General features: G+C 54.0%; 1 protein-coding gene across 9 annotated transcripts in view; it reads left to right on the top strand.

Annotated features, from left to right (window-relative positions):
* The window catches only part of LOC137528617 (uncharacterized), a 111,921-nt gene that overhangs the window by 17,909 nt on the left and 74,088 nt on the right, over positions 1-19,924 (top strand). For 8 of the 9 annotated variants that reach the window (XR_011023441.1, XM_068249972.1, XM_068249969.1 and 5 more), the window contains exon 4: positions 9,978-10,064. The exons of the other annotated variant lie outside the window; for it this stretch is intronic. Coding sequence is in view for 7 of the 8 variants with exons in the window: in XM_068249972.1 (XP_068106073.1) it covers positions 9,978-10,064 (87 nt within the window). In the remaining variant the exon portion in view is untranslated. The remainder of the gene's footprint in view (positions 1-9,977; positions 10,065-19,924) is intronic. 9 annotated transcript variants of the gene reach the window in all.

Genomic DNA, 19,924 nt, shown 5'->3' with positions numbered 1-19,924 from the left:
GGGCAGCAGCCCGACTAGAAGGGAGCCTGTGAGGTACGGTAATTACAACTTTACACACTATTTCAGGGTATAACTGCCACCACCTCTGTTTTCTGAGACAGAGGAACTCACTAACTGGTTATTTCTCGACCTGCAAATAAAAACAGTTAAACACACTCTATTCTGTCCGGCTAGTAATAACAGTAGCGTCTCTTCAGAAGTCTGGTTCAGTTTGTGTGGCTGAGAAGCAGGGTAGCGGAACAGTGTATGACTTTGATAAAGTCTTTATTCACGAGCAATATAAATAATATATACAGACAATTATTAAAATCAACAATTATTGAAACATTAATAGCCAGTATGAAAAATAAAAGAAAGGGAGAAAAAATACTTAGTTTCATGGAAAGATGTCCTTTTGTGGGAAGAATCATAAAGTCCAAGCAAAATGGTTTCAAGTTCCGCTAAGTTCTTTGTTTCAGAGCAAAATTCAAAGCTCAGCAAGATGGCCGCCAACCATGTGTCCTCTGGCTGGCAGCAGACCGCTCTCATACAGATGGAATTTAGAGGACTGAGGGAAGAGCCCCTCGCAGATACTTTTGATGAAGCTGGTTTGGGGATGTGGCAATGCCGGCCCCTCTGAATTACCAACCATTGACAGTTCATTTCCTCTGAGAGATTTTAGGTTTTAAACTTACAAACTTCCGTAACTCACAAACGATACACGTCATATTTAGGGGGATAACAGATTCATACTTGTCGGAAAATACAGATTAATATGACATCAGACATGGCTAGTGCAGCGGACCCCGTTCTTGAGAAGGGTCATACCTCAATAACCGGACGGGTTATCGCGATGAATTTCATATCAGCATGATGGCCAGATTTTACCGAACAAGACTATATGAATTTTATAGCTGTGCGATGTACGGTCGCCATATAATCGACAAGAAACCATACATCACATAACTTCAGGTCTGCCCTGGTCGGTGCCGGAGAGTCTGGCTTCCTCAGGGCCCCCCTGGGGAGCCAGCTTCCTAGTCCTTTTCATGGAGACATCTGGCTGTAGGGGGAATGAGCTGGTCCCTGCAGGGAATGTGGCCACGTGTGACATTCCTGAGGGTGGGGGGAGGCATTCCTGAGGGGAATGCTTTGCTCACAGGGGAACAGATCTCTGGTTTTAAAAAACACAAAGAAATTGTTTTCTGATCGCTTGCACGACTGCACAGATCCGACAGGGAGCGATCAGGAAATCGACTGTGAATTCTCTAGATTCACCTGCGTTTCTCACGGCTGTTCCGTGACACCTCCCCTTCCTGATGCTGTGTGGGGGGTTGTCATCAAGACATCCTCCGTAGAAGCTGTGTAGGGGGTTGTCATCAAGACATCCTCCATAGCAGCCATTGGCGCTGTTGGGTCTAGTTCCCCCTGACACCGGGACAGCCCATCAGCGTTCCGGTGTCGGCTGCCCGCTTTGTGTCGGCCAACCTGGCTGATGGGTCTCGAGCTGCCGGCACGGTGGGAAAACCCATTGGAGCCTGCGGCTCGGTTCCTCTGGACAGGATGCTGTCCGCTCCACTCAGGTTTGACCCAACCTGGACTGTTCTGGACAGGGTGTTTGTGCCACTGTGTTCGGACGTGGCGTCTGCCAGGACTGCTGACAGCAGGCAGGGAGTTGGGTAGGTCAACAGCCAGCCCACGCAAGGGTCCCCTGCTAAGTGGCTGTGGACCTAATGGAACCCCGCGGGAATCCCTGGACCCTCCCAGCTCCTGACAGACTGCACATGCTTTGCAGTAGTTTGCTACATATCTGTTCATCCGGGGCCAATAAAACTGTTTCCGAATACAGGCAAGTGTCTTGCGGACACCTGAGTGCCCTGTCAGAGGATTAGCATGTGCGGATTTCAGCACATGTCCCCTGAACGCACCCGGGACCACAAGCCATTTGGTATTTGCATGTGATTTACCTGTAGGGGGCTGTACAGACCTGCTGTACAGTCTCCCGCCTTCCCAGTACACCTTGAAAGCGGCCCTGTCTGCGAGGAGCTCAGAGGCTTGCTGCCTGAGCACAAGCAGGACAGAGGAACTCCTCCCACTGTGATGCTATCTGTGCTTCCCCCACACAGCTGCTCTACAAGCAGGACAGAGGACTCCTCCCACTCTGATGCTATCTGTGCTTCCCCCACACAGCTGCTCTACAAGCCGGACAGATGAACTCCTCCCACTCTGATGCTATCTGTGCTTCCCCCACACAGCTGCTCTACAAGCCGGACAGAGGAACTCCTCCCACTCTGATGCTACCTGTGCTTCCCCCACACAGCTGCTCTACAAGCAGCACAGAGGAACTCCTCCCACTCTGATGCTATCTGTGCTTCCCCCACACAGCTGCTCTACAAGCAGGACAGAGGAACTCCTCCCACTCTGATGCTATCTGTGCTTCCCCCACACAGCTGCTCTATAAGCCGGACAGAGGAACTCCTCCCACTCTGATGCTACCTGTGCTTCCCCCACACAGCTGCTCTACAAGCAGCGCAGAGGAACTCCTCCCACTCTGATGCTATCTGTGCTTCCCCCACACAGCTGCTCTACAAGCAGGACAGAGGAACTCCTCCCACTCTGATGCTATCTGTGCTTCCCCCACACATCTGCTCTACAAGCAGGACAGAGGAACTCCTCCCACTGTGATGCTATATGTGCTTCCCCCACACAGCTGCTCTACAAGCAGGACAGAGGACTCCTCCCACTGTGATGCTATCTGTGCTTCCCCCACACAGCTGCTCTACAAGCCGGACAGATGAACTCCTCCCACTCTGATGCTATCTGTGCTTCCCCCACACAGCTGCTCTACAAGCCGGACAGAGGAACTCCTCCCACTCTGATGCTACCTGTGCTTCCCCCACACAGCTGCTCTACAAGCAGGACAGAGGAACTCCTCCCACTGTGATGCTATATGTGCTTCCCCCACACAGCTGCTCTACAAGCAGGACAGAGGACTCCTCCCACTGTGATGCTATCTGTGCTTCCCCCACACAGCTGCTCTACAAGCCGGACAGATGAACTCCTCCCACTCTGATGCTATCTGTGCTTCCCCCACACAGCTGCTCTACAAGCCGGACAGAGGAACTCCTCCCACTCTGATGCTACCTGTGCTTCCCCCACACAGCTGCTCTACAAGCCGGACAGAGGACTCCTCCCACTCTGAGGCTATCTGTGCTTCCCCCACACAGCTGCTCTACAAGCAGGACAGAGAAACTCCTCCAACTCTGATGCTATCTGTGCTTCCCCCACACAGCTGCTCTACAAGCAGGACAGAGGAACTCCTCCCACTCTGATGCTATCTGTGCTTCCCCCACACAGCTGCTCTACAAGCAGGACAGAGAACTCCTCCCACTGTGATGCTATCTGTGCTTCCCCCACACAGCTGCTCTACAAGCCGGACAGAGGAACTCCTCCCACTCTGATGCTACCTGTGCTTCCCCCACACAGCTGCTCTACAAGCCGGACAGAGGACTCCTCCCACTCTGAGGCTATCTGTGCTTCCCCCACACAGCTGCTCTACAAGCAGGACAGAGGAACTCCTCCCACTCTGATGCTATCTGTGCTTCCCCCACACAGCTGCTCTACAAGCAGGACAGAGGAACTCCTCCCACTCTGATGCTACCTGTGCTTCCCCCACACAGCTGCTCTACAAGCAGGACAGAGGAACTCCTCCCACTCTAAAGTTATCTGTGCTTCCCCCACACAGCTGCTCTACAAGCAGGACAGAGGACTCCTCCCACTCTGAGGCTATCTGTGCTTCCCCCACACAGCTGCTCTACAAGCAGGACAGAGGAACTCCTCCCACTCTGATGTTATCTGTGCTTCCCCCACACAGCTGCTCTACAAGCAGGTCAGAGGAACTCCTCCCACTCTGATGCTATCTGTGCTTCCTCCACACAGCTGCTCTACAAGCCGGACAGATGAACTCCTCCCACTGTGATGCTATCTGTGCTTCCCCCACACAGCTGCTCTACAAGCCGGACAGAGGACTCCTCCCACTCTGAGGCTATCTGTGCTTCCCCCACACAGCTGCTCTACAAGCAGGACAGAGGAACTCCTCCCACTGTGATGCTATCTGTGCTTCCCCCACACAGCTGCTCTACAATCAGCACAGAGGAACTCCTCCCACTCTGATGCTATCTGTGCTTCCCCCACACAGCTGCTCTACAAGCCGGACAAGGGAACTCCTCCCACTCTGATGTTATCTGTGCTTCCTGTCACAGTCGGTTGCGGGGCCGCAGACGCGTCCTGGAACCGCCCGTGAAGAAAAAGCGTTCGCAATCGATTTTCTGCATCGATTGCGATTCAGATCAATAGAATCTGGATTGGTTGTGTAGGGGCTACCTGTACCAACCTGGAGTTTCTCATTCTCCCAGCTGTCACGGAACAGCCGGAAGGAACGTCGGCGTCTGGCAGATTCACCGTCGACTTTCCGATTTCTTGGTCAGATCTGCCAGTCATTGCAGCAAGCAGAACTGACATTCCTGTTTTTTTAAAATACAAGTTTTTCTACTCTGCCCCTAATTTAGGTGCAGGATGTCTTGATTTGTTAATTAGCTTAGACATATCCCCTGGGGAAGGCAGAATAACATGGAGGCATTCATTCCCTTTTCTGTTCTGGGAACCAGGTGACACCTAGCTGATCTCAGGCTTAGATGTTAATTAGCCAAAGGCACCAAAAGTTTGTGCAGCTAGAGGAAGCTGCCCCAGGAGCCAGACAAACTGTCTCCAGGGGTTAAAATGATGAAGCATGTGAGTTATGATTTCTGCTGATTAAAGGAAAACCGAGTATCACCCAGAGGTGGGAGGAGTGTATTCGGATCCGTTGAAATTGGACCAACGTCTCAATATACAAATCATAATCATACCTCGTTCGGTTAGGGAGTTATGGGCCCCTCGGTAACCATATGCCCTAACACCCGCATCCAAGGTATCATATTAATCAGTAGGTTCTGGGGATCGATAATATGTAATTATTATTTGTGTGCCGGCCGCGTAGGTCGGCATAGAGAACATGTCAGGGTTATGGGGCTGGTGGAAGCCCCTGCCCAGATGTGATTACCATAATCCGGCCCGGGGGCCGACTCTGGAAGCCCGCCTCTGAACTCAGCTCCATTCAAAGTAAATGAGCTGCCCGGACAATTTAGTCCTCCACCCTGAAACACCATCTTGATCTCATCTGTGCCAGATTGAGGATATGCTGGCATCCACCTGGTCTGAACTCTGAACTTTGATCTGAAACAAAAGGAACTCTACAAGTTTTTCCCACAACAGGACATCTTTCCATGAATCTAAGTATTTTTTCTCCCTTTCTTTTATTGTTCATACTGGCTATTAATGTTTCAATAATTGTTGATTTTAATAATTGTCTGTATATATTAATTATTTATATTGCCCGTGAATAAAAGACTTTATCAAAGTCATTCACTGTTCCGCTACCCTGCTTCTCAGCCGCACAAACTGAACCAGACTTCTGGAGAGACGCTGCTATTGTATTGTTAGCTAGACAGAATACAGCGTCTTTTAACCGTTTTTTATTTGCAGGACCAGTCAGTCGGGTCCCTCTGTCCCATGGTAACAGAGGTGGTGGCAGTTATACCCTGAACTAGTGTGTAAAGTGTATTTTCGTAACCCCACAGGCTCCCTTCTGGTCGGGCTGCTGCCCAAATTTCTGTCAGTTTTTGCGCAAAGATCGCGACCAAAGCTTGCATGGTCTGTGTGCTGAAACCGATTGGAAGGCAATTTGCGGTCTGGCCACCAGGGGCTCCTGTGACACTTCCCCCACACAGCTGCTCTACAAGCAGGGCAGCTGAACTTCAAGTATCCCTGAAATCCATATTTTGCATAAATCATAGATTTCTGGGCATTGCGAGTGTGCAAACTGAACTACTTTGTCAGGAATTATTATGGCCAGTCTGGCACACTCTAAGAAGAGCTTTCCAGGCGAATCACACATACAGCCACTGAGAAATAACATTCTCAGTAATACAGGGAGTGCAGAATTATTAGGCAAATGAGTATTTTGACCACATCATCCTCTTTATGCATGTTGTCTTACTCCAAGCTGTATAGGCTCGAAAGCCTACTACCAATTGAGCATATTGGGTGATGTGCATCTCTGTAATGAGATGTCTAATGACATCAACACCCTATATCAGGTGTGCATAATTATTAGGCACCTTCCTTTCCTTTGGCAAAATGGGTCAAAAGAAGGACGTGACAGGCTCAGAAAAGTCAAAAATGGTGAGATATCTTGCAAAGGGATGCAGCACTCTTAAAATTGCAAACCTTCTGAAGCGTGATCATCGAACAATCAAGCGTTTCATTCAAAATAGTCAACAGGGTCGCAAGAAGCGTGTGGAAAAACCAAGGCGCAAAATAACTGCCCATGAACTGAGAAAAGTCAAGCGTGCAGCTGCCAAGATGCCACTTGCCACCAGTTTGGCCATATTTCAGAGCTGCAACATCACTGGAGTGCCCATAAGCAATACTCAGAGACATGGCCAAGGTAAGAAAGGCTGAAAGACGACCACCACTGAACAAGACACACAAGCTGAAACGTCAAGACTGGGCCAAGAAATATCTCAAGACTGATTTTTCTAAGGTTTTATGGACTGATGAAATGAGAGTGAGTCTTGATGGGCCAGATGGATGGGCCCGTGGCTGGATTGGTAAAGGGCAGAGAGCTCCAGTCCGACTCAGACGCCAGCAAGGTGGAGGTGGAGTACTAGTTTGGGCTGGTATCATCAAAGATGAGCTTGTGGGGCCTTTTCGGGTTGAGGATGGAGTCAAGCTCAACTCCCAGTCCTACTGCCAGTTTCTGGAAGACACCTTCTTCAAGCAGTGGTACAGGAAGAAGTCTGCATCCTTCAAGAAAAACATGATTTTCATGCGCGTCCAAGTACTCCACTGCGTGGCTGGCAAGAAAGGGTATAAAAGAAGAAAAACTAATGACATGGCCTCCTTGTTCACCTGATCTGAACCCCATTGAGAACCTGTGGTCCATCATAAAATGTGAGATTTACAAGGAGGGAAAACAGCACACCTCTCTGAACAGTGTCTGGGAGGCTGTGGTTGCTGCTGCAATGTTGATGGTGAACAGATCAAAACACTGACAGAATCCATGGATGGCAGGCTTTTGAGTGTCCTTGCAAAAGAAAGGTGGCTATATTGGTCACTGATTTGTTTTTGTTTTGTTTTTGAATGTCAGAAATGTATATTTGTGAATGTTGAGATGTTATATTGGTTTCACTGGTAAAAATAAATAATTGAAATGGGTATATATTTGTTTTTTTGTTAAGTTGCCTAATAATTATGCACAGTAATAGTCACCTGCACACACAGATATCCCCCTAAAATAGCTCAAACTAAAAACAAACTAAAAACTACTTTCAAACATATTTAGCTTTGATATTAATGTGTTTTTTTGGGTTCATTGAGAACATGGATGTTGTTCAATAATAAAATTATTCCTCAAAAATACCACTTGCCTAATAATTCTGCACTCCCTGTACTTCATGGTTCAATACTCATGTTTCATATATGTGAATTCATAACTCCTTACTAAATGCAAACATGCAATCAGTGTTCTGGCCACTCTCGTGCCTTCACTCCATGCAGACAGTGTTCTGGCCACGCTCATGCTCTCACTCCATGCAATCAGTGTTCTGGCCACGCTCGTGCCTTCACTCCATGCAATCAGTGTTCTGGCCACGCTCGTGCCTTCACTCCATGCAGACAGTGCACTGGCCACGCTCATGCTCCCACTCCATGCAGACAGTGCACTGGCCACGCTCATGCTCTCACTCCATGCAATCAGTGTTCTGGCCACTCTCGTGCCTTCACTCCATGCAATCAGTGTTCTGGCCACGCTCGTGCCTTCATTCCATGCAATCAGTGTTCTGGCCACGCTCGTGCCTTCACTCCATGCAGACAGTGCACTGGCCACGCTCATGCTCTCACTCCATGCAATCAGTGTTCTGGCCACGCTCATGCTCTCACTCCATGCAGACAGTGCACTGGCCACGCTCATGCTCTCACTCCATGCAATCAGTGTTCTGGCCACGCTCATGCTCTCACTCCATGCAGACAGTGCACTGGCCACGCTCATGCTCTCACTCCATGCAATCAGTGTTCTGGCCACGCTCATGCTCTCACTCCATGCAGACAGTGCTCTGGTCACGCTTGTGCTATCATTCCATGCAGACAGTGCACTGGCCACGCTCGTGCCTTCACTCCACACAGACAGTGCACTGGCCACGCTCATGCTCTCACTCCATGCAGACAGTGCACTGGCCACGCTCATGCGCTCACTCCATGCAATCAGTGTTCTGGCCACGCTCATGCTCTCACTCCATGCAGACAGTGCTCTGGTCACGCTTGTGCTCTCACTCCATGCAGACAGTGCACTGGCCACGCTCATGCTCTCACTCCATGCAGACAGTGCTCTGGTCACGCTTGTGCTATCACTCCATGCAGACAGTGCACTGGCCACGCTCATGCTATCACTCCATGCAGACAGTGCACTGGCCACGCTCATGCTCTCACTCCATGCAGACAGTGCACTGGCCACGCTCATGCTCTCACTCCATGCAGACAGTGCACTGGCCACGCTCATGCTCTCACTCCATGCAGACAGTGTTCTGGTCACGCTTGTGCTATCACTCCATGCAGACAGTGCACTGGCCACGCTCATGCTCTCACTCCATGCAGACAGTGTTCTGGTAACGCTCATGCTCTCACTCCATGCAGACAGTGCACTGGCCACGCTCATGCTCTCACTCCATGCAGACAGTGTTCTGGTCACGCTTGTGCTATCACTCCATGCAGACAGTGCACTGGCCACGCTCATGCTCTCACTCCATGCAGACAGTGTTCTGGTCACGCTTGTGCTATCACTCCATGCAGACAGTGTTCTGGTCACGCTTGTGCTATCACTCCATGCAGACAGTGTTCTGGTCACGCTTGTGCTATCACTCCATGCAGACAGTGTTCTGGCCATGCTTGTGCTCTCCATGCAGACAGTGTTCTGGCCATGCTTGTGCTATCACTCCATGCAGACAGTGTTCTGGTCACGCTTGTGCTATCACTCCATGCAGACAGTGTTCTGGCCATGCTTGTGCTTGCAGACAGTGTTCTGGCCATGCTTGTGCTTGCAGACAGTGTTCTGGCCATGCTTGTGCTTGCAGACAGTGTTCTGGCCATGCTTGTGCTTGCAGACAGTGTTCTGGCCATGCTTGTGCATGCGGACAGTGTTCTGGCCACGCTCATGCTCCCACTCCATGCAGACAGTGCACTGGCCACGCTCATGCTCTCACTCCATGCAGACAGTGTTCTGGTCACGCTTGTGCTATCACTCCATGCAGACAGTGCACTGGCCACGCTCATGCTCTCACTCCATGCAGACAGTGTTCTGGCCACGCTCGTGCTCTCCATGCAGACAGTGTTCTGGTCACGCTTGTGCTATCACTCCATGCAGACAGTGTTCTGGCCACGCTCGTGCTCTCCATGCAGACAGTGTTCTGGCCATGCTTGTGCATGCGGACAGTGTTCTGGCCACGCTCGTGCATGCGGACAGTGTTCTGGCCACGCTCGTGCATGCGGACAGTGTTCTGGCCACGCTCGTGCATGCGGACAGTGTTCTGGCCACGCTCATGCTATCACTCCATGCAGACAGTGTTCTGGCCACGCTCATGCTATCACTCCATGCAGAAAGTCTTCTGGCCACGCTCATGCTCTCACCCCATGCAGACAGTGTTCTGGCCACGCCCGTGCAGTAACTCCATGCAAACTGAGTTCTGGCCATGCTCGTGCCATCACTCCATGCAGACAGTGTACTGACCATGCTCATCCTTGCCACTACACCAGTATAAAGTGATGCATTCTCTTCCAGTGTGGGAAAACTTTCTGGGATTGGAGGATCTTTTAGGATAGAATATTTTGTTGTGTGTTTTATTCTTTAGAGCTCTCCACTCACTCTGATGTCAAAACGGAAGATTCCAGTAATTCATACGGATCTGTGAGAGAGGAGGGGGAGGCAAAGACGCCAGGTACTGCTGACAAATCCTTCTCATACGCTCTCATTCATCCCTTATCAGTCACGTGGATCAAATCTGCCATCTGAGACCACCACAAACCTGACCACCAAATCTGACTGCCTCATAATGTGTGGCCTGCTGAGGTGATCTATGTGTGTGTTATGGCACAACTCGCCATCAAGACTATTAATTGTAAAAATGCAGTCAGCTTACCCCTAGGATCCACGCCACCGCACTGACTAACCTGCCGCGCCTGTCTCACACGTTCTGCACTGACTAGCTGTCACCCACCACGCCTGTCTCACACGTTCTGCACTGACTAGCTGCCACCCACCACGTCTGTCTCACACGTTCCGCACTGACTAGCTGTCACCCACCATGGCTGTCTCACACGTTCTGCACTGACTAGCTGCCACCCACCATGGCTGTCTCACACGTTCTGCACTGACTAGCTGTCACCCACCACGCCTGTCTCACACGTTCTGCACTGACTAGCTGTCACCCACCACGCCTGTCTCACACGTTCTGCACTGACTAGCTGCCACCCACCACGCCTGTCTCACACGTTCTGCACTGACTAGCTGTCACCCACCATGGCTGTCTCACACGTTCTGCACTGACTAGCTGTCACCCACCACGCCTGTCTCACACGTTCTGCACTGACTAGCTGTCACCCACCACGCCTGTCTCACACGTTCTGCACTGACTAGCTGCCACCCACCATGGCTGTCTCACACGTTCTGCACTGACTAGCTGTCACCCACCACGCCTGTCTCACAAGTTCTGCACTGACTAGCTGCCACCCACCACGCCTGTCTCACACGTTCAGCACTGACTAGCTGTCACCCACCATGGCTGTCTCACACGTTCTGCACTGACTAGCTGTCACCCACCACGCCTGTCTCACACGTTCTGCACTGACTAGCTGCCACCCACCACGCCTGTCTCACACGTTCTGCACTGACTAGCTGTCACCCACTACGCCTGCCTCACACGTTCTGCACTGACTAGCTGCCACCCACCACGTCTGTCTCACACGTTCCGCACTGACTAGCTGTCACCCACCATGGTTGTCTCACACGTTCTGCACTGACTAGCTGTCACCCATCACGCCTGTCTCACACGTTCTGCACTGACTAGCTGCCACCCACCACGCCTGTCTCACACGTTCTGCACTGACTAGCTGTCACCCACCACGCCTGTCTCACACGTTCTGCACTGACTAGCTGTCACCCACCACGCCTGTCTCACACGTTCTGCACTGACTAGCTGCCACCCACCACGCCTGTCTCACAAGTTCTGCACTGACTAGCTGTCACCCACCATGGCTGTCTCACACGTTCTGCACTGACTAGCTGTCACCCACCATGGCTGTCTCACACGTTCTGCACTGACTAGCTGTCACCCACCATGGCTGTCTCACACGTTCTGCACTGACTAGCTGCCACCCACCACGCCTGTCTCACACGTTCTGCACTGACTAGCTGCCACCCACCACGCCTGTCTCACACGTTCTGCACTGACTAGCTGTCACCCACCACGCCTGTCTCACACGTTCTGCACTGACTAGCTGCCACCCACCACGCCTGTCTCGCACGTTCTGCACTGACTAGCTGCCACCCACCACGCCTGTCTCACACGTTCTGCACTGACTAGCTGCCCCCCACCACGCCTGTCTCACACGTTCTGCACTGACTAGCTGCCACCCACCACGCCTGTCTCGCACGTTCTGCACTGACTAGCTGCCACCCACCACGCCTGTCTCACACGTTCTGCACTGACTAGCTGCCCCCCACCACGCCTGTCTCACACGTTCTGCACTGACTAGCTGTCACCCACCATGGCTGTCTCACAAGTTCTGCACTGACTAGCTGTCACCCACCACGCCTGTCTCACACGTTCTGCACTGACTAGCTGCCACCCACCACGCCTGTCTCACACGTTCTGCACTGACTAGCTGTCACCCACCATGGCTGTCTCACACGTTCTGCACTGACTAGCTGTCACCCACCACGCCTGTCTCACACGTTCTGCACTGACTAGCTGCCACCCACCACGCCTGTCTCACACGTTCTGCACTGACTAGCTGTCACCCACCATGGCTGTCTCACACGTTCTGCACTGACTAGCTGTCACCCACCACGCCTGTCTCACACGTTCTGCACTGACTAGCTGCCACCCACCACGCCTGTCTCACACGTTCTGCACTGACTAGCTGTCACCCACTACGCCTGCCTCACACGTTCTGCACTGACTAGCTGCCACCCACCACGTCTGTCTCACACGTTCCGCACTGACTAGCTGTCACCCACCACGCCTGTCTCACACGTTCTGCACTGACTAGCTGTCACCCATCACGCCTGTCTCACACGTTCTGCACTGACTAGCTGCCACCCACCACGCCTGTCTCACACGTTCTGCACTGACTAGCTGTCACCCACCACGCCTGTCTCACACGTTCTGCACTGACTAGCTGTCACCCACCACGCCTGTCTCACACGTTCTGCACTGACTAGCTGCCACCCACCACGCCTGTCTCACAAGTTCTGTACTGACTAGCTGTCACCCACCATGGCTGTCTCACACGTTCTGCACTGACTAGCTGTCACCCACCATGGCTGTCTCACACGTTCTGCACTGACTAGCTGTCACCCACCACGCCTGTCTCACACGTTCTGCACTGACTAGCTGCCACCCACCACGCCTGTCTCACACGTTCTGCACTGACTAGCTGCCACCCACCACGCCTGTCTCACACGTTCTGCACTGACTAGCTGCCACCCACCACGCCTGTCTCACACGTTCTGCACTGACTAGCTGCCACCCACCACGCCTGTCTCACACGTTCTGCACTGACTAGCTGCCACCCACCACGCCTGTCTCACACGTTCTGCACTGACTAGCTGTCACCCACTACGCCTGCCTCACACGTTCTGCACTGACTAGCTGCCACCCACCACGTCTGTCTCACACGTTCCGCACTGACTAGCTGTCACCCACCATGGTTGTCTCACACGTTCTGCACTGACTAGCTGTCACCCATCACGCCTGTCTCACACGTTCTGCACTGACTAGCTGCCACCCACCACGCCTGTCTCACACGTTCTGCACTGACTAGCTGTCACCCACCACGCCTGTCTCACACGTTCTGCACTGACTAGCTGTCACCCACCACGCCTGTCTCACACGTTCTGCACTGACTAGCTGCCACCCACCACGCCTGTCTCACAAGTTCTGCACTGACTAGCTGTCACCCACCATGGCTGTCTCACACGTTCTGCACTGACTAGCTGTCACCCACCATGGCTGTCTCACACGTTCTGCACTGACTAGCTGTCACCCACCATGGCTGTCTCACACGTTCTGCACTGACTAGCTGTCACACACCATGCCTGTCTCACACGTTCTGCACTGACTAGCTGTCACTCACCACGCCTGTCTCACACGTTCTGCACTGACTAGCTGCCACCCACCACGCCTGTCTCACACGTTCTGCACTGACTAGCTGCCACCCACCACGCCTGTCTCACACGTTCTGCACTGACTAGCTGCCACCCACCACGCCTGTCTCACACGTTCTGCACTGACTAGCTGTCACCCACCATGGCTGTCTCACACGTTCTGCACTGACTAGCTGTCACTCACCACGCCTGTCTCACACGTTCTGCACTGACTAGCTGCCACCCACCACGCCTGTCTCACACGTTCTGCACTGACTAGCTGTCACCCACCATGGCTGTCTCACACGTTCTGCACTGACTAGCTGTCACTCACCACGCCTGTCTCACACGTTCTGCACTGACTAGCTGTCACCCACCATGGCTGTCTCACACGTTCTGCACTGACTAGCTGTCACCCACCACGCCTGTCTCACACGTTCTGCACTGACTAGCTGTCACCCACCATGGCTGTCTCACACGTTCTGCACTGACTAGCTGTCACCCACCATGGCTGTCTCACACGTTCTGCACTGACTAGCTGCCACCCACCACGCCTGTCTCACAAGTTCTGCACTGACTAGCTGTCACCCACCATGGCTGTCTCACAAGTTCTGCACTGACTAACCTGCCGCGCCTGTCTCACACGTTCCGCACTGACTAGCTGTCACCCACCATGGCTGTCTCACACGTTCTGCACTGACTAGCTGTCACCCACCACGCCTGTCGCACACGTTCTGCACTGACTAGCTGCCACCCACCACGCCTGTCTCACACGTTCTGCACTGACTAGCTGCCACCCACCACGCCTGTCTCACACGTTCTGCACTGACTAGCTGCCACCCACCACGCCTGTCTCACACGTTCTGCACTGACTAGCTGTCACCCACCATGGCTGTCTCACACGTTCTGCACTGACTAGCTGTCACCCACCACGCCTGTCTCACACGTTCTGCACTGACTAGCTGCCACCCACCACGCCTGTCTCACAAGTTCTGCACTGACTTACTGTCACCCACCATGGCTGTCTCACACGTTCTGCACTGACTAGCTGTCACCCACCATGGCTGTCTCACACGTTCTGCACTGACTAGCTGCCACCCACCACGCCTGTCTCACACGTTCTGCACTGACTAGCTGTCACCCACCATGGCTGTCTCACACGTTCTGCACTGACTAGCTGTCACTCACCACGCCTGTCTCACACGTTCTGCACTGACTAGCTGTCACCCACCATGGCTGTCTCACACGTTCTGCACTGACTAGCTGTCACCCACCATGGCTGTCTCACACGTTCTGCACTGACTAGCTGCCACCCACCACGCCTGTCTCACAAGTTCTGCACTGACTAGCTGTCACCCACCATGGCTGTCTCACAAGTTCTGCACTGACTAACCTGCCGCGCCTGTCTCACACGTTCCGCACTGACTAGCTGTCACCCACCATGGCTGTCTCACACGTTCTGCACTGACTAGCTGTCACCCACAACGCCTGTCTCACACGTTCTGCACTGACTAGCTGCCACCCACCACGCCTGTCTCACACGTTCTGCACTGACTAGCTGCCCCCCACCACGCCTGTCTCACACGTTCTGCACTGACTAGCTGTCACCCACCATGGCTGTCTCACACGTTCTGCACTGACTAGCTGCCACCCACCACGCCTGTCTCACACGTTCTGCACTGACTAGCTGCCCCCCACCACGCCTGTCTAACACGTTCTGCACTGACTAGCTGCCCCCCACCACGCCTGTCTCACACGTTCTGCACTGACTAGCTGTCACCCACCATGGCTGTCTCACACGTTCTGCACTGACTAGCTGTCACCCACCACACCTGTCTCACACGTTCTGCACTGACTAGCTGCCACCCACCACGCCTGTCTCACAAGTTCTGCACTGACTAGCTGTCACCCACCACGCCTGTCTCACACGTTCTGCACTGACTAGCTGCCACCCACCACGCCTGTCTCACACGTTCTGCACTGACTAGCTGTCACCCACCATGGCTGTCTCACATGTTCTGCACTGACTAGCTGCCACCCACCACGCCTGTCTCACACGTTCTGCACTGACTAGCTGTCACCCACCATGGCTGTCTCACACGTTCTGTACTGACTAGCTGTCACCCACCACGCCTGTCTCACACGTTCTGCACTGACTAGCTGTCACCCACCATGGCTGTCTCACATGTTCTGCACTGACTAGCTGCCACCCACCACGCCTGTCTCACACGTTCTGCACTGACTAGCTGTCACCCACCATGGCTGTCTCACACGTTCTGTACTGACTAGCTGCCACCCACCACGCCTGTCTCACACGTTCTGCACTGACTAACCTGCCGCGCCTGTCTCACACGTTCCGCACTGACTAGCTGTCACCCACCATGGCTGTCTCACACGTTCTCCACTGACTAGCTGTCACCCACCACGCCTGTCTCACACGTTCCGCACTGACTAGCTGTCACCCACCATGGCTGTCTCACACGTTCTGCACTGACTAGCTGTCACCCACCACGCCTGTCTCACACGTTCTGCACTGACTAGCTGTCACCCACCATGGCTGTCTCACACGTTCTGCACTGACTAGCTGTCACTCACCACGCCTGTCTCACACGTTCTGCACTGACTAGCTGTCACCCACCATGGCTGTCTCACACGTTCTGCACTGACTAGCTGTCACCCACCACGCCTGTCTCACACGTTCTGCACTGACTAGCTGTCACCCACCATGGCTGTCTCACACGTTCTGCACTGACTAGCTGTCACCCACCATGGCTGTCTTACACGTTCTGCACTGACTAGCTGCCACCCACCACGCCTGTCTCACAAGTTCTGCACTGACTAGCTGTCACCCACCATGGCTGTCTCACAAGTTCTGCACTGACTAACCTGCCGCGCCTGTCTCACACGTTCCGCACTGACTAGCTGTCACCCACCATGGCTGTCTCACACGTTCTGCACTGACTAGCTGTCACCCACCACGCCTGTCGCACACGTTCTGCACTGACTAGCTGCCACCCACCACGCCTGTCTCACACGTTCTGCACTGACTAGCTGCCACCCACCACGCCTGTCTCACACGTTCTGCACTGACTAGCTGCCACCCACCACGCCTGTCTCACACGTTCTGCACTGACTAGCTGTCACCCACCATGGCTGTCTCACACGTTCTGCACTGACTAGCTGTCACCCACCACGCCTGTCTCACACGTTCTGCACTGACTAGCTGCCACCCACCACGCCTGTCTCACAAGTTCTGCACTGACTTACTGTCACCCACCATGGCTGTCTCACACGTTCTGCACTGACTAGCTGCCACCCACCACGCCTGTCTCACACGTTCTGCACTGACTAGCTGCCACCCACCACGCCTGTCTCACACGTTCTGCACTGACTAGCTGCCCCCCACCACGCCTGTCTCACACGTTCTGCACTGACTAGCTGTCACCCACCATGGCTGTCTCACACGTTCTGCACTGACTAGCTGTCACCCACCACGCCTGTCTCACACGTTCTGCACTGACTAGCTGCCACCCACCACGCCTGTCTCACAAGTTCTGCACTGACTAGCTGTCACCCACCATGGCTGTCTCACACGTTCTGCACTGACTAGCTGTCACCCACCACGCCTGTCTCACACGTTCTGCACTGACTAGCTGTCACCCACCATGGCTGTCTCACACGTTCTGCACTGACTAGCTGCCACCCACCATGGCTGTCTCACACGTTCTGCACTGACTAGCTGTCACCCACCACGCCTGTCTCACACGTTCTGTACTGACTAGCTGCCACCCACCACGCCTGTCTCACACGTTCTGCACTGACTAACCTGCCGCGCCTGTCTCACACGTTCCGCACTGACTAGCTGTCACCCACCATGGCTGTCTCACACGTTCTGCACTGACTAGCTGTCACCCACCACGCCTGTCTCACACGTTCCGCACTGACTAGCTGTCACCCACCATGGCTGTCTCACACGTTCTGCACTGACTAGCTGTCACCCACCACGCCTGTCTCACACGTTCTGCACTGACTAGCTGTCACCCACCATGGCTCTCTCACACGTTCTGCACTGACTAGCTGTCACCCACCATGGCTGTCTCACACGTTCTGCACTGACTAGCTGTCACCCACCACGCCTGTCTCACACGTTCTGCACTGACTAGCTGTCACCCACCATGGCTGTCTCACACGTTCTGCACTGACTAGCTGTCACTCACCACGCCTGTCTCACACGTTCTGCACTGACTAGCTGTCACCCACCATGACTGTCTCACACGTTCTGCACTGACTAGCTGTCACCCACCACGCCTGTCTCACACGTTCTGCACTGACTAGCTGTCACCCACCATGGCTGTCTCACACGTTCTGCACTGACTAGCTGTCACCCACCATGGCTGTCTCACACGTTCTGCACTGACTAGCTGCCACCCACCACGCCTGTCTCACACGTTCTGCACTGACTAGCTGTCACCCACCATGGCTGTCTCACAAGTTCTGCACTGACTAACCTGCCGCGCCTGTCTCACACGTTCCGCACTGACTAGCTGTCACCCACCATGGCTGTCTCACACGTTCTGCACTGACTAGCTGTCACCCACCACGCCTGTCTCACACGTTCTGCACTGACTAGCTGCCACCCACCACGCCTGTCTCACACGTTCTGCACTGACTAGCTGCCACCCACCACGCCTGTCTCACACGTTCTGCACTGACTAGCTGCCACCCACCACGCCTGTCTCACATGTTCTGCACTGACTAGCTGCCACCCACCACGCCTGTCTCACACGTTCCGCACTGACTAGCTGTCACCCACCATGGCTGTCTCACACGTTCTGCACTGACTAGCTGTCACCCACCACGCCTGTCTCACACGTTCTGCACTGACTAGCTGCCACCCACCACGCCTGTCTCACAAGTTCTGCACTGACTAGCTGTCACCCACCATGGCTGTCTCACACGTTCTGCACTGACTAGCTGCCACCCACCACGCCTGTCTCACACGTTCTGCACTGACTAGCTGCCCCCCACCACGCCTGTCTCACACGTTCTGCACTGACTAGCTGTCACCCACCATGGCTGTCTCACACGTTCTGCACTGACTAGCTGTCACCCACCACGCCTGTCTCACGTTCTGCACTGACTAGCTGCCACCCACCACGCCTGTCTCACAAGTTCTGCACTGACTAGCTGTCACCCACCATGGCTGTCTCACACGTTCTGCACTGACTAGCTGTCACCCACCACGCCTGTCTCACACGTTCTGCACTGACTAGCTGTCACCCACCATGGCTGTCTCACACGTTCTGCACTGACTAGCTGCCACCCACCACGCCTGTCTCACACGTTCTGCACTGACTAGCTGTCACCCACCACGCCTGTCTCACACGTTCTGTACTGACTAGCTGCCACCCACCACGCCTGTCTCACACGTTCTGCACTGACTAGCTGTCACCCACCATGGCTGTCTCACACGTTCTGCACTGACTAGCTGCCACCCACCACGCCTGTCTCACACTTTCTGCACTGACTAGCTGCCACCCACCATGCTTGTCTCACACGTTCTGCACTGACTAGCTGCCCCCCACCACGCCTGTCTCACACGTTCTGCACTGACTAGCTGTCACACACCACGTCTGTCTCACACGTTCTGCACTGACTAGCTGCCCCCTACCACGCCTGTCTCACACGTTCTGCACTGACTAGCTGCCACCCACCACGCCTGTCTCACACGTTCTGCACTGACTAGCTGCTACCCACCACGCCTGTCTCACACGTTCTGCACTGACTAGCTGTCACCCACCACGCCGGTCTCACACGTTCTGCACTGACTAGCTGCCACCCACCACGCCTGTCTCACACGTTCTGCACTGACTAGCTGCTACCCACCACGCCTGTCTCACACGTTCTGCACTTACTAGCTGCCACCCACCACGCCTGTCTCACACGTTCTGCACTGACTAGCTGTCACCCACCATGGTTGTCTCACACGCTCTGCACTGACTAGCTGTCACCCATCACGCCTGTCTCACACGTTCTGCACTGACTAGCTGCCACCCACCACGCCTGTCTCACACGTTCTGCACTGACTAGCTGTCACCCACCACGCCTGTCTCACACGTTCTGCACTGACTAGCTGTCACCCACCACGCCTGTCTCACACGTTCTGCACTGACTAGCTGCCACCCACCACGCCTGTCTCACAAGTTCTGTACTGACTAGCTGTCACCCACCATGGCTGTCTCACACGTTCTGCACTGACTAGCTGTCACCCACCATGGCTGTCTCACACGTTCTGCACTGACTAGCTGTCACCCACCACGCCTGTCTCACACGTTCTGCACTGACTAGCTGCCACCCACCACGCCTGTCTCACAAGTTCTGCACTGACTAGCTGTCACCCACCACGCCTGTCTCACACGTTCTGCACTGACT

Source organism: Hyperolius riggenbachi, chromosome 8 (assembly GCF_040937935.1).
Source record: "Hyperolius riggenbachi isolate aHypRig1 chromosome 8, aHypRig1.pri, whole genome shotgun sequence".
NCBI lineage: Eukaryota > Metazoa > Chordata > Amphibia > Anura > Hyperoliidae > Hyperolius > Hyperolius riggenbachi.
Note: the sequence above shows the minus strand (reverse complement) of the source record. Positions and strands in the feature narration are given on the sequence as shown.